Source organism: Volvox carteri (assembly GCF_000143455.1).
Source record: "Volvox carteri f. nagariensis unplaced genomic scaffold VOLCAscaffold_22, whole genome shotgun sequence".
NCBI lineage: Eukaryota > Viridiplantae > Chlorophyta > Chlorophyceae > Chlamydomonadales > Volvocaceae > Volvox > Volvox carteri.
Window position 1 is genome coordinate 1,538,190 of NW_003307565.1, and position 15,148 is coordinate 1,553,337.

Here is a 15,148-nt window from a genome sequence, read left to right on the forward strand (position 1 = left end):
TCCTCGCACGCGAAAAGGCCTCTCGCAAAGAATGGTAAGCAGCGCCGTTGGACAACACCCCCCAGCCCCGACAACAACACCCCCCAACTCATTGTGACTGACCGGTGTCGTACTTATGCAAGTTGCCTACATGACACGTCGGATACGAGTACAATCGTACACATCATATTTTGGTTGTAGATAAACAAATATGCCTCAATACTCATGATCATAACAATTTTATGCGTGTATGTGCCAAATAAACACACAACTACACACACGCCGTCATCACACGCCGTAGTAGCGTGCTGCTGCTGCTGCTCCACTGCTACCGCAATCACTTTCTGATGCAAAAACCCGCAGACAATGATCCATTACTTCATTACTACTTCAACAAAAGCATATAGCGCGACGTGCCCGTACCAAAGAGAGCGCAAAGCGCGACATACACCTCTAAATACTCCAAACTCCCCCCTAAGACGACGACGACGAACACGACGACGAAGGCAACGACGGGACTGCAGGGCGGCCCCAGAGGAGTCCCGCGATGGAGCCTTCAGAGACACTTCAGAGATCAGACAGGCTTATAATGTATCGTCCCGCTCTGTTGAGCAACAAACCCAACGCCATGAAAGACCCAACTCACACCTCCTGCTTCTCCCCAAACTCGTATCATATCATTATGCATCAAATCACCGTCAGTCAACGAAATTAACGGTAACAGAAGCATCACGGCCATCGCTGAGTTACTGGGTATCGGCCATTGGCTACCAATCGGCAGCGTGGGCCGGCGTGGGCTTGGCGACCGGAGGGTGCGACGAAAGCGCCGAAGTGGGAGGCGTCACCACGGCGGGGTACGACGGCAGCGACGACGTTGGCAGCAACGGCGACGACTGATGACGCCAAGCGGGGGACCCTGACGGCGAAGCAGGCGTTGCGGTGGCGGCGGCGGCGGCGAACGCAAATCCGGGCTGCTGTGGCTGAAGAGGATGCCCTGGGTGATCCAGCGGTAGACTGCCGTACTGCGTCGACGGCTGCGGCGGCTGCACCGGCGGCGGCCCCAATCTCGCACCCGCGCCATCCTGCGGTGTCTGATGTGCTGCTTGAGGCATCACGCTCAAGCCCGGCGTCTTTGTGCCCAAATATAAAGACTGCGACTGTGGCTGCGACTGTGGGAGTGGCGTGGCGGAACCGCCGCTCAAGGGCGAGGGCGTTGACGGCGGGGGCGAATTTCGCCCGGGGGCCGCTGCCGGCACTGCCGCCGCCCCTGCAGTAGCGTGCGCAGCAGTAGTAGCAGCAGCAGCAGTAGCAGCAGCAGCAGTAGCAGCAGCAGGGCCCTGACCGTACGTCTTGGGTCTGTCGTGGTACTGCTGACGATGATTCTGTTGCTGCGACGGCGGTTGAGTAGCTGCGAATGCCATTTGGGTGAACTGCTGGCTGTACTGGTGGTTGCTGTACTGGTGCTTGTGGCCTTGAAGGTGTTGATGTGCCTCACCGGGCGCTAAAAATGAAGGCTGTTGCTGCTGCTGCTGCTGTTGTTGCTGTTGTTGGTGCTGCAGCAGCTGCTGCTGCTGGGCCTCCATGGCCGCCTGCTGCTGTTGTTGCTGTTGCCGCTGCGCTGCTTCATCCTGGCTCAACAAGAACTGCACCCACTGGTCCGCGAGAGAGTCGCCGCCACCACCACTACCGCCGCCGCCGCCCTCTGAGGGTGACCAAGTCGCGGCGGGCCGGCCGCCCACCAGCATCCGACCCGCACCACTCACCAGCGCCAGGGGGGCACCCGCCACGCGGCTGAGGAGACCGCGGCGGCTGCCGCCCACAAGGCCCAGTACGACACGGTCCTCCTCACTCATGTTGAGCATGCGGGCCATGAGCTGAAGCACCTGTGTGTGTATGCGTGTACGCGTGTATGTATGTGTGTCTTTGGTCTATCCTATGTGCGTGTGGGCGTGTGGATGCGTGTGGGCGTTACATACTGATATGGGTCAAAGCCACCGGGGCCAACCCAAAGGGCTAGTTGATAAGGGCGGGGCCAGAAGCCATGAAGGGGGAGAGCTGCTTTGGGAGCCATGTTGGGAGCCATCTATCCCCCTACCCCCCATCTCCACCACCATTACCACTACTACCACCACTACCTCACCTCTTTGCTGTGCTGCCGCTGGAAATACGTTAGTAGCAGTTTGCCCATGATCCGGCGGTCCACCATGCCGTTGGTTTCGGAGCTCATTGCGGCCGCCTGGGCCACTGCCTGGTCCAGTGCGCGACGTAGCATGGCGCACTCGTCCGCGGTCCGGGCCTCCGAGGCGGCAGCAGCGGCCAGGGAGGCGCGAGTCTGAGGAGGAAGCGAGGAGCAGGGCTGTTGTGGGTGACAGGAGGGGGAAGAAGAAGAAGAAGAAGAAGACCGGAGGAAAAAGACCGGAGGAAAAAGGTCAAAGGTGAGCAATGAGAAGAAAACAGTTTTCGTGAGATCGCGCGGATTGCTTACATAGCATGCAGCAATAACGCAAACAGTTTTTTTTATAAAAGCGATTTTAATTATTGCGCTGGCCGGCGCCACCGATGCCGGTATTACGCTGACCTGCGTACCGAAAAAGTCACCACCCCCGAAGGTACCACTACACACTAAGTTACTCGTACGCAGCAGACTCGTACCTTTTGTGCCGCAAAGCACACGCACACACGCCATTGCGTTAATAAGGGGGAACGGTCCGGATTCTGACCGTTAGATATAACGGCCCTCCAATGATGGAGAGTGCTTCGGCGGTCGTTCCCGTTAGGTGCCCCTGGCCAGCGTCAGGCCCGGATCGATATGTAACACATAAACATACATACATACATACATACATACATACATACATACATACTGCTCCCAGTCGACCCAGTCGACCCTGACTTCTGCTCCCAGTCGACCCAGTCGACCCGGGTTCAAATCCGCCTGCCGGCTCCTCGGGTGTTTGAGGAGTGATGAAATGGGAGGTGGCCCCCCATCTTATGGACGGTGTAGGACGTGATAATATCAACTTGCGAGCTGACCAGGAACTAAGTTGATGCGCCGTTGATCCGCTAGATTTGGTTGGATGCTGGTGGTGAGTTGCCGAACCCAACGAATACATTCTGAAGTCGGATGGGGCGACGGATTAGGGTGCCCCTCTAGCAGGGGAGAGCAGGGACTGCCCCGGGAAAGGGGGCCGCTGGCGAAGTTAACCACCCTGTAACAACATACATACATACATACATACATACATACATACATACATACATACATACATACATACATACATACATGCACACGAACCTGCTCCACGAGCTTCTCTGCAGCCTCGCGCTCCGCAGCTACCGCCGCCACCGCCGCCTGTGAAGCCGCCAGCTCCTGCTGTAACCGGGCCACCTTGTTGGCGGCGGCACGCACCTCCAGACGCAGCTTCTCAGCAGCTTCACTCTCGTAGGTCAGCTCCCCCAGCGCCGCCTAAAAGGCGCAGGAACGACACGAAAACGCACACGGCACAAATCAGGAACCAGGCTGTTTTCCTTCAGAGAGAGCGCTGTCAGAGAGAGAGAGAGAGAGGTCCTTCTTCGTTTCCCCCTACGGTCACCAATTCTATTACAGCCGGTTGGAAGGGCGGCAGGCACCTCGTCGAGAAGTAGTGCGCCAGTAGAGGTGCAGTTCAATAGAGGTGCACTGTGCGTTCACATTGTGCGTTTGCGGCACACGGTTTGGAGGTTAAGTTTTCGCCCCACCAACTTTCCGCCAGCTAGTTGCTCCATACCCAAACCACTCTTGCACACACATACACATACACATATACATACACACGCACGCACACACGTTCTCTCTCTCAACACCATTCCCGGCCACTCAGCCACCAGCACCTGGAGGTTGCAGATCTCCGTGTTCTTGAGCTCCAGAGCTTCACTCAGGGCTGCGGTAAGGCATGGAGTTGTGTGGATATGAAGTTAGTCGGACCACACAGGCGTGTGTTTGGACAGTCTGGAGGTCATGCGAGATGATAACACAACACGAGAGATAATAACACCACCACCATATCCCCCCCCCCAAAATGGCAATTAACATGACATCGACATCTACAGCACGAAGCACAGCACGCGAAAGCTTGGCACGTCTGTCCATGCATCCATCCATCTGTCTGTCTGTACTGTTCTGTCTGTCCATAAATCAGGATAATGCAGAACGAAACGAAAGCGGGAGCGGTCATGTGACACGTGACGTGTGTGACGGCCGGCCACGCACCGGAGATCTCCGACTGCTGTCGAGCCGCCGACGCCTTGGCGACCCCCAGCGCCTCCCGGAGCTCCGAAACCGTTCCCGCGAACCGCTCCTCCGTAGCCTTTACCTCCGCCTCCACTCGCCATCCCACCTGTTAGCGCATGTACGTGTGTGCGTGTGCACGCGCGCGCGAACATGGGCCGCGGGAAATCAACGACACGTGGGGTTATGTGACACGCCCGCCAGCGAGAAAAGGCACATACACGACAAAGCAATGGCACAGGAATGCTGCTGGCAAGGACGCATGGACCATGGAAATGTCGGTAAAACGAGGATGACTGTTTCCGGGTAGCCCGCGGCAGCCACACGCCAAACATGGGCTCAGTTAGACTACCCGAATCCATTTGCTGCCCTCAAATATTTCTCAAATATCCAATCCAAGCCTGCGCATCAGCCCGCATCAGCCCGCTAGCCCATCATTACAAACTCGCCTTCTCCTCCTCCTCTTCCTGATCCCGCAGCATTTGCGCCTTCAACCGCACCAACTGGCCCTTGAGCCGCTCTCGCTCCGAATCCGCTGCTGCCAGAGCGGAGCGCAGCTCCGAAACCTCCGACTCCAACGCCGCCAAACCCGAGGAGTTTGCACCGGCGGCTGTGTTTGCTGCGGTGGCGGTGGCGGTGGTGGCGGTTGTGGAGGGGTGGCTGCCGTTGCCTGATACGCCGTTAGCGCCGCCATTGCCGACGGTGGCGACTGCGGCCTCGACGGCCGCGGCCAGTCTGGGCGAGAGTGCGCTCTCCTGCCGGCTTGCCTACCGTTCACCGTAAAGAATGGGGAGGGAGGAGGGGCTACAGCCACTCACTGCGACTGGCTGTGCGGTCATGCCTGTTGGTCATGTCTTACACATTAAAATACATAAGCTTTTACTCACACACATGAATAAATAGAACATCGCCTTTTTCTAGCCGGCTTACCGCCTGTTTTCAGCAGCCTTACAGCTACTTTTGAGCAGCAGCACTTGTGCAACCGCAGCAGCAACAGCATAATCCGCTCATCCTCTATTCCCCTTCAGTAATCCTCGTTCCCCTTATCCCACCTACCGTACGGGGCGTGCCGGACGCTGACGCCGACGCCGCCACCACCGCCTGCATCTCCTCTCGCTGCTGCGCCAGGTGCTGCTGGTACACGTGGCTCAGCTGACGGAGCTCAGCCGTGGCGGCGTCCCGCTCCGCCGACGCCGCCGCCAGCTGAGCAGTGAGGCTGCGGACCTCCAACTGCGCGCGGGAGGCCTCCGAGGCGGCGGAGGCAGAGGAGGCGGCGGCGGACTCCAGCTGGGCCTGTGGGAAAGAGTCGGATGGGGGCGAGGGGGAGAGTGCACGTGAGTGCCTGGGGTGTGTTTCGGGGGTGTCGACAGCAGCAACAATACCTATCAGATACACACCTGCAACCGCCGCGCCTCCGACTGCAACCTCAGCACCTCCGAACGCGCCGCCGCTAATTCCTTCTCCGTATGGCTGTCGTGATCGCCGTACCCATACGCCGTACTATGCTGCGCGCGCTCCAGGGCAGCCTGCAGTGCCTCCATCTCACGGCGCAGGCCGGCTTCGTTGGCGGCGGCGCTGGCGGCGGCGGCGCTGGATTCACGTCGCAGGCGCTCCGCCTCTGCCCGTAGCTCCTGTACGGCGATAACGGTTTACGGCACCAGCACGATACGTGTGCAAACAAAGTTGAAGCAGAAAGGTTTACTTAAAGCGCGTGCATTTAGTTAACTGCTGTTACAAAGCGATTGCGCAACCCAACCATTTCTTTAAAAGATGCATAAATTTTATACTTTTCCACAATTTTCGTTTCATCCCCTCCCATTTCTCCCCTCCCTACCCCCCATCTCAAAATATAAGATTTCCCCCCGTCCCTCCCCAAAAGCAAATACCAGTCAAAGGCCGCCATTCCGACCTGCAGGACCTCCTCATCCCGGGCCACTTGCTCTTGAGCCGCTTTCAGTCGCCGCTCCAGATCTGTGGCCGCCACTGCCCGCTCCGAAAGCTCCCGTTTCCAAAACATATCCCGCTCCTAAACCAACGAAAAAGAGCGGGAGGGCAGGCCCGCGGGCTGTTAATGGATTGGCAGGCTAATGGATAGCCGGGGCGATGGGTGGGATAAAGAAGGGTGGCCAGGCAAGCTGACACGCGTGCAGTCATTGGTGGGTAGGGAGGTTGGTAGGCGGGTAGGGGTACACGACGTTTCCTCGAACAGAATGGAAGATGACCACGGAGAAGAACCACGGCCTTTCTCGTTGCTCACCAGATCTGGCTCAGATGTTGTTGTTATTTTGACACAACACACACACACATACACACACATACACACACACGCACGCACACGCCCACACGCGTACCTGCAAAACTGTCTGCGACCTGTTCGCCTGCTCATCCAACGCATGCTGCAGCTGCGCTACCTGCGTCTGGAGCGCCTTCATGCGCTGCGACGCCGCCGTCAGCTCCGAAACCAGCTCACTGCTACTGCCAACGGCGGCGGCGCTGGCGGCACGCTGTTGCTGCAGCTCCAACTCCAGCTGCTGACGGCCAGATTCGGCGGCATCGAGAGCCTCCTGCAACCTGCAGGCTTGCAGTTGGAAACAATGCCGCGCCGCGGAGACAGGCAGCAGGTTGTGTGTAATGTTGCCATCAGAAGGCATTGTCATGCGCCGTAAAACGTTATCCTATGGACACATTCTGTAACGGTGCCAGCGCCGTGCCGACTTACGCATGAGAGAGTGGACGCAAGAGATGATCCCATTACAAGCTCGGGAATCGAAGTGGGCAACAAGCCCCCCAGGCTTGCTACGAAACCTGCCCCAAAAGCCGACCCAGCTTAATTTTCCCCACGAACAAAACGAAAGGGAAAGTATTAAAAACGATGACTGCTAGCTGGAAGAACGTCCGGGAAGCTCGACCGATTCTTTCAAAGCTGAGCAGTGCCAGGCGGCCACAAACAACCACAGACAGTCACAGATTTCAATGGATGCGCTGCTTACCGCCGCCCTGTCGCCTCCGCATCCGCCGCCTTGTGCGTCAGCTCCTCCCGCGCGCAGGACGATTCCGCCAATTGCTCATCCAAGCGCCGTACAATCTCACGTACGGCGTGCAGCTCCGCCGCAGCGTGCTGGGCAGCCTCGGCAGCTTCAGCACGCTCCGCTGCCGCCTCCTTGGCAGCTCGTTGATACCGCGCCTCCGCTGCTTCAAGCTGGTTTCGGAGCGCCTTCACTTCCGCTTCAGCCGCCGCCAGCTGCTGACTCAGCTGCACGTATGGAACGGCCAAAACTTCATCAAGGAAAAACAATAAATTGAATTTTTAGAAAATAACTGCACTAAAACTACCATAGGTATGCGGTAATAGGAGTATGCGGAGTATGTGGTAGCAGGACATCCAACACCCCCAAACCCATGTTGTAGTCCTCCACACCTGATGCACGCGTTCCGCCTCTGCCGCCGCCGCCTGTTCCCCCACCTTCTGGCGTTCCTGCCGCTCAATCGCCAGCTGGGAAGCCTGGCTTCTCGCCTTCTCGCCTAACAACCGCACCTGCTCCTGCAGCTCCGAAACCTGGAGCGCCCGAAATACGACCGGGCAAGCATACATACATACATACAACCAAACAGACAGACAGCCGAGTGTGGGTTCCGGGAGGTAAAGAAGCGGGCGGAGAGCAGTTGGCTCTTGGGCGAGAGCAGTTGGGCCCAACCGGCCTAGCTCCAGATAAGGGCGGAGCGGCGGAACAAGAGAGAGAGAGAGAGAGAGATGCGCGTAAGACTGAGCAGGTACTACAAGACAGTGTCTGATAAGCTTGATAACCCGAAAACACGATAACCGAAGCCGAAGCAGGAGGCAGTAAAGACAAGCAAAGGGAACGTACCGCAGATCCCCAAACTGGACAACGCCAATGCCAACGACCTTCCAGGACTTTTCTGATTGCCTCCTTTCCCTAGCCATTCCCTGCCATCCACCTGCGGAGCTGAATTTCGGCTCACCTCGGATTCCGCCTCGGCCTGCCTTCGCTGCAGCTCCCGCTGTAGCTCTTCTACCTGACTCCGCAGATCTGACTCCGCCTCCGCCGCGACAGCGGCGGCGGCAGCGGTGGCAGCTGCTGCCTCCGCCGCCGCCAAGCGTTCTGTCAGCGTGGCGACCTCTGCCTCCCCCGCCGCTGCCCGCGCCTCCGCCGCCGCCAAGCGGTCTGCCAACGCGGTGATCTCTGCCTCCGCCTCCGCTGCCCGCGCCTCCGCCGCCATACATCGCCGAGACGCTTCCTCGGCCTCGGCGGCTAATGACGACGCGCCATGGCTCGCCTGATCCTGAGGCAAAACGTAATTCACGTCACGTAATTTGTTAGGTAGGTGCCCGTGTCAAAATTGGAGGTATTGGAGGTCTTGGAGGTATGTGCGCCCATTCGTGGGGAGTCTCGGGAAAGAAGTAAGGGCCGCCCTGTGAAGAGGAACGGAATTCCGACCTCCCATGAGACGAGACGTCCTTCGACCCCTCCCTTGACATCTCCAGCACTCCTACTCTCTCCCTCTCCCTCTCCCTCTCCCTGTGTGTGTGTGTGTGTCCCTCTCTCTCTCTCTGTGTGTGTGTGTGTGTGTCCCTCTCTCTGTGTGTGTGTGTGTCCCTCTCTCTGTGTGTGTGTGTGTGTGTGTGTATGTGTGTGTGTGATACACCACCTTCCGAAGTTAATGCGCTACCCTAACCCTAAGGTGCCGCAACCAGAGCCCCCAACATACGAGCCGGATCTCCTTAAATCTCTAATGGCCCTAGCTTGTTGCAGGCGCACGAACGAGTGTCATCTTACTGCCGGTAAATGCTAGCGAGTTTTGTTAGCCCCAAAACCGCAAGAACTCCGGCTTATCTATCCTGGTGAAAAATAAACAGCAAACTAGTGAATTGACTCCCTGCCACCACCGGCTGCCACCCTCTCCTGACCTTGATCTCTTGCAGCTCCCGTTCGCGAGCCGCCAGCTCCGAGACCAGCCGCGACACCTCGCGCTTCGCCGCCTCCGTTGCTTCCCGTAACCGGTCCTCCGCTGCTGCCTCCGCCGCCGCACGCGACTCCGCTGCCGCCACCTCGGTCTCCGCGCGAAGCTTTGTCTCCGCTTCCGCAGCGGCATCCGCAGCCCGCGCCTCCGCCTCCGCTGCGTGCAACTCCGCGTCCGCCAGCCTCGCCTGAAGCTGCCGAAGCTCTTCCTCCGCTTCCGTCACCCTAGCCCGCGTTGCGGCATGCGCCGAGCGCTCTTCCTCCAGCTGCTTCCGGTGCTGCAATCCAAACCGCTGCTCGTCTTCAAATAGCTCCTTCATCATTTCGAGCTGCTCGCGCATGCTTGCTAGAGGGCCATCGTCGCCATCGGCGTCGGCAGCCGCCGCCGCTGACGTCGCAGCGGCGGCGGCGCGGGCAGCCGTCGCCGCAGCCTCGGCGTCCGCCGCCCGCGCCTCCGCCGCCGCTAACGCGACGCGATGCGCGTCCCGCTGCTCCTCCAGCTGCCGCTCAAGCTCCGCCAACCGGTTTTGGAGCTGCGTGGCGGCTTCGCCGTCGGCGACGCCTCGCTCCGAAGTCGTCCGCAGCTCCTCACGCAGCTCCGCCAGCGCTGCCTGCGCCTCCGCTAGCTCCTGCCGCAATCCTGACTCCAACGACATGACGCCGGCCGCCCGCGCCACCGCCTCCGTCGCCCGCGCCACCGCCTCCGCCAGCTCCGCCTGCAGTGCCTCTGCCTGCGACTTCAGCTCCGCCGCAGCCGCCTCCGCGGCCAGGACCTCCGCCTCCGCCTCAGCCACACGAGCGTTAGCAGCGTCCGCCCTCGCGGTCGCAGCTGATAACGCAGCTTCGGCAGCGGCGGCGCCGGTCGCCGCCGCCTCTGCGACGATCTGGTCCTTAGTAACCTGATCCCGTACTTTCCGAAGCTCGGCAGCGGCCTCCGCCGCCGCCGAGCGGAGCTCCTCGGCATGGCGCGCTTCCGCCGCTTCCGCAGCATGCCGGATATCTGCCAATTCTGCCGTCAAGGCAGCGGCCCGGCACTCGGCCTCGTCAGCCGATTGCCGTACCGCCGCAAGCTCCGCCTCCAAAGCAGCGGCCCGGCACTCCGCTTGTTCCGCCGCTGTTTGCGATGCTGCCCATTGAGCCTCCAGCGTGCCGATACGGGCCATGGCTGCCGCAGCTGCTTCCGAGCTGGCTACGTCCACCTGCGGTCCGTGCGCCAAATAAAGCCAGGACGCGGGCCAGGTAAAGCCAGGACGTGGGCCAGATAAATCTAGGACGCAGGCCGAGCAACATAAACCCCTATCATTAAAAACCGTTACCATTACCGGAGCTCAGTGGATGGGAGGTCATTAAATCAATCACGAGGCTAGTTTGGCGATGACGCGAACCGCTACTGGTTGCTACGATGGGCGAAGCTCTCATGTGGGATGTGGGGGCTGATGTCGCGGTGTGCGTTATACACATATTCAATACATATCGATCTTTCGCACCGTGGATTCATCTTCCTGTTGTTGTTGCTGCTGTTGTTGTGTCTGCAGCTGCTCAACCATGGCCTCCAGCTCCCTGACACGTGACTGCGCCTGGAATCAGCCGGTGCGACCCAACAAAATAGCATCGGGGAAAGAAGGGCAAGACGAGACGGAGGCCGCAGACGGAGACCGCAGACGGAGACCGCAGACGGAGACCGCAGACGGAGGCCGCAGACGGAGACCGCAGACGGAGACCGCAGACGGAGACCGCAGACGGAGGCCGCAGACGGAGGCCGCAGACGGAGAACGCAGTTGCGAGGGCGAGGGAATGTGACAGAGCGGAGATCGGAACAGCAGCGAAAGGTCATGGAGGGGTGACAGGAGGGCGCACCCAGGGGGACGGCACTTGCAGAGGACTCCGGGATTGGCAGGGCGGAGGTGGAGAAGCCAGGCAGTGACCAAATGAAGGACGGATGGGGAGGAGGTAGCAGCAGAGGAAACTCGGGGTGGCCGGCATCCCCTCTCGCCCTGCGCTTACCTGCGCTGCCGCTGCGCGCTGCTGCTGCAGCTCCGCTTTCCAAAAGGAGTCATGTTGCGCCACGTCAGCAGCGTCACTCTCCAACTGCTGCTCCAGCTGCGGGGACCATAAGTACACACAGATGGGTGGATGGAAGGATGGAAGGTTGGATGGATGGGTGGATGTATTTATGGGTGGATGGAAGGATGGAAGGTTAAATGGATGGATGGATGTATTTATGGGTGGATGGAAGGATGGAAGGTTGGATGGATGGGTGGATGTATTTATGGGTGGATCTATGGAAGGTTGGATGAGTGGGAAAATTAGGAATCAGCAGAAGAGCTGGGAAAAGAAAACGTCCAACAGTCCTCTTGCTTGGGCAGACCCCCGACATTGTCGGGAGCGTGAGAGGTTATATGGCTAGCTGCTGAGATGTGGAGTTGAGGTCACAGTTGATGGACCGAGATTCGCACACTGGATTGGTGGCGACTGCCGAACCCTCTGTCTCCACGGATGTTCGGTTTGGGCGAGAGGATGAGGAAGGATCCAAGAAGGCAGAATCAACCGCCCTGGACTTGCAGTTCGGGTATGGCGTAGTGCAGTGTGGTCATGGTGTGTAAATGGTATTCAATCCTAGGTATATGACAATCTAAATGTGGCGTTCCATTGCCCAAGGAGCCTCCCACTCTGTAACAATAACACATGCACCCTAAGCTCTATATAAAACCCTAAGTAATATATGTAAAACCCTATGTTATAGATACAACCTACGTTATATAAAAAAAACCCAAGTGTCTGCACAGACCTACACAGCCGCTCACAAACCTGCTGCACTTTGGCTGTGAGCCTGTCCAGCTCCCGCTGTGTGGCTTCATGGGCCTTTTGCTCTGAAGTCAGCTCCTGACGCAGCAAAGCGGCGGTCTGAGACTGGGCCTGCATGGGCGCACAAGCCGACACACGCACCGCCCCCCCCCCACACGCAAACAAACAATACAAACATGGGGCAGCAGCAGCAGCGGCAGCAGCACCATTAACAACGGCGAATTGTAGTAGACTGCGGACTGCAGGTGACATGGCAGAACATGGCAGGGCCGTCCCTGTCCCCCACCCCAATCGTGTGTGGTTCGTCTTTCCCCCACCCCATCCCATAAATTCCCCCAAACGCCTAGCAGGCGCAGAGTCGTACCTGCAGGAGCTCGGCGCTGTCCTCCGCGTCTTCGAGCGCCCGTTTCATCCTTGCAACCTCCCCGGCCAGCGACTCGTTCTCCATCGTCACCTCAATCAGCTGTTGCTTCAAAAGCTCCATCTGGGGAGTCGAGAAGGTTTGAGCAGTGAGAGCATCAGCTTTGAAATCACGAACGTAGCAGCCGCAGCGGCAGCATTAGCACCCAGGCCTTTACTAAGAACATAAACATACCCTGTATAAATATCCTATAAAACTTGTTGCGTTGTATTGTACTACTAGGTCCCTCAACCTAACTTGTGGATCCTAGCTAGGCTCTTGGGCCTCTGCGTGCTCGTGTAGGGGCTGGCTAGTTACACCTCTCTGGCTGGGTAACGCAACCGAGGTGTAATAAGTACACATATATATGTATATATGTGTATAATACATGTTTGTATGATGTGTGGAACAGGGGGCTATACGGTGGCCGCTACCAGGGGATACCCTGCCTTCCCCGGTATTTCGGGGCACCCTCATCTAGTCACCCTAATCAACAGGGAGATCACTCTGCCAGCTTAATCTTCCCTTGGTCATCCCAGAGCCCACAGGACTTGTGTGGGTCTGCTTCAGGAGACAATTCGAAGCGTCCGAGAGTACTTACCCGTACTGCTCGCAAGGCCTCCCCCTCTCCACCTGTCATCCACTCTTCCTGCCCTCTCCGTCCTCCTCATATGCCCCTGTGTTCCTTTCTCCCCCTAGCCGCCCTTCCGTTTCCTTCCCTCGCCCTGCTGTATGCCCCCCCTCCCGTCCCTCCGCATCACTGCCTCTTCCTTCCCCCTCTCTTCCGGCCTTACTCCCTCCCTTCCTTGCGCGGACCTGCGGCTTCTGTTTAACGCTAACGGCCGCCTCCTCCGCTCCCGCCACGTGCGTCGCCACCTTTTGGAGCACGTTCGTGGCTGACGTGAAGAAAGACATGGTGGTCGTGGCGGAGCCCAGCATGCGACCCACTCCAAGGCCCATACCGCCGGGTGAAGCCCCTCCCACTGAGCGGCCTGGCATAGCGCCGCCGCCGCTCCCGTCCGAATAGGCATGGCCATCCGGTAGAGCTGTGTCCGTGCTCCCGTCTCCGGGGAAGAATTTCATGGGCATCACAGACGAGGGTGCGGCTGCGTCCACCGCGTTGCTGACATGGAGATGATGCGCAGTCGCGTTGTCGGTGGCGCCAGCAAGGACGGGTGGATTGGGGGCGTGCACGACGATTGGGACAGCAGCTTCGCCTGCGTTCGAACTAACAGGTGGCAGCTCCCCAATGCTACCAAAGTCAGCCTCCTCAAGCGAGTCTTTTTCATAGAAAGGTCCGTGGCTGTGCCTGCAATTTGGGGAGGGTCGGCCCGAAGCAGTTGCGTTTTAGCGCGGGATCAGCAAAGGACCCGCATCTTTTGTCGCACCTCGTATACGTCACGGCCGCACCGGGGTCATCGTAATCCTGCGATCATGTCATGCAGTTTGTTCCTTAAGCTTGTGGATTCCCCGATAACAGGTTACGGCTAAATTGAGAGCATGGATAATCAAACAGGCCGCTATCCGGGCACAGTTGCTTGGCAGCACCTGATCATTTGGGTCTTGCTCATCAAGCAGGACACTTTTTACATTGGAAGCCAAGTTTTGAGCGCGAGAAGCTGCTCCAGCGATAACGCCCCACATTTTGCACGTCTATGACATCTGAATGAATTCAGAGATTGAAAATATAAAGATCTTATGCATTAAACCTAGCAAGGGTCGGTAGTACTTTAGCAGGATGAAAAACAGCCTTGCAGCGCTTTCTGAGCTTAAGCTTTGTGCAGCGAAATTTTAGATACTATTCAGCATCAGCGTCACCATATACAAAGCTATGACACTGTGCCAGGTATCAGACCTTGGTGCTGGCAGTCTTCGCCCTACGTGAATGTTGCACGACGCTGGAGTCTTTGGCCGTACTGATACTCTTTCGATGCTGTAACAAAGTTCCAAGTGATGATCGCATAGGCTTACGATAGACACCCAAAGCGTTGTTCCAGGACTCGCTGTCCTTGTGCCTGCTGGCCTGAACCTAATCGCACCCTTCGGGAAATGACTCTCGAGAGTTTGCTTGCGCGACGTACACAGTCTTTAGTACATCCGTTTCATCATCCAACGCGATGTCCGAGCGCTCGGCCCCGAGTCTTGCTAGGACGGCGAACATCGGTCAGAGCGACGACTCCGGGGTCTGAGGCTACGATACTCATCCCAACAAACTCGAAGTCATGTAGCCGAGACTATACACAACCGCCCTGCTGGATTCCGCCCCTTATCGTTTTTGGAGTGGCGACGCTTTTCTCAGCGGTCATCCTCAAGAACAGGCAGCGGAAATCCGCCGTTACAGAGACGGATCAGGTGTTACCGGTGCCTCCAAGTCCACAACAGGACCCGCGCAGCTATCAGCGCGCGTTGGCGCGCACTCGGCAGGCTGCAGCCGTTTCGAAGGCCCTCGCTTTCCTCAAGACGGGCGAGCCAGCGCGCGCCTACATGGAACTCGGACGAGCGCTCTCTGAAAACAGCATCTGCCGCTCTCCCCTCTTGGATGGCCACCACACAAAGGCCGAGCTCGTGGAGCTCTACAAGCTGCACCTGCAGAACGCCGAGGTGCCACCCAACTTCGCCACGTTGCTGCAGCTGCAGGAAATGCTTGGCCTAAACCAAGATGAGGCGGAGAAGATTGAGCTCGAAGTGATGCAGGCGCCGGGATCATTCAGCATATAG

The 15,148-nt window shown here is 58.3% G+C and overlaps 2 protein-coding genes across 2 annotated transcripts; one reads left to right on the forward strand and one right to left on the reverse strand.

The window, feature by feature from the left end:
- Positions 1–746: 746 nt before the first annotated feature.
- Positions 747–14,074, reverse strand: VOLCADRAFT_91766 (uncharacterized protein; the record flags this gene model as incomplete). The annotated part of the gene is made up of 24 exons (XM_002951218.1): positions 747–895; positions 1,052–1,148; positions 1,743–1,862; positions 2,120–2,311; positions 3,275–3,352; positions 3,389–3,445; positions 3,850–3,899; positions 4,229–4,355; positions 4,747–5,013; positions 5,303–5,539; positions 5,644–5,877; positions 6,156–6,272; positions 6,598–6,817; positions 7,237–7,499; positions 7,665–7,802; positions 8,228–8,548; positions 9,174–10,424; positions 10,713–10,802; positions 11,230–11,325; positions 12,034–12,141; positions 12,395–12,514; positions 13,247–13,739; positions 13,819–13,856; positions 13,979–14,074. The coding sequence occupies 24 exons, from the start codon at positions 14,072–14,074 to the stop codon at positions 747–749; spliced, it is 4,959 nt and encodes a 1,652-aa protein (XP_002951264.1).
- A 405-nt stretch (positions 14,075–14,479) lies between these two features.
- Positions 14,480–15,148, forward strand: VOLCADRAFT_91767 (uncharacterized protein; the record flags this gene model as incomplete). Its single annotated transcript, XM_002951144.1, has 1 exon — positions 14,480–15,148. One exon carries the CDS (start codon positions 14,480–14,482, stop codon positions 15,146–15,148), a length of 669 nt encoding a protein of 222 aa, XP_002951190.1.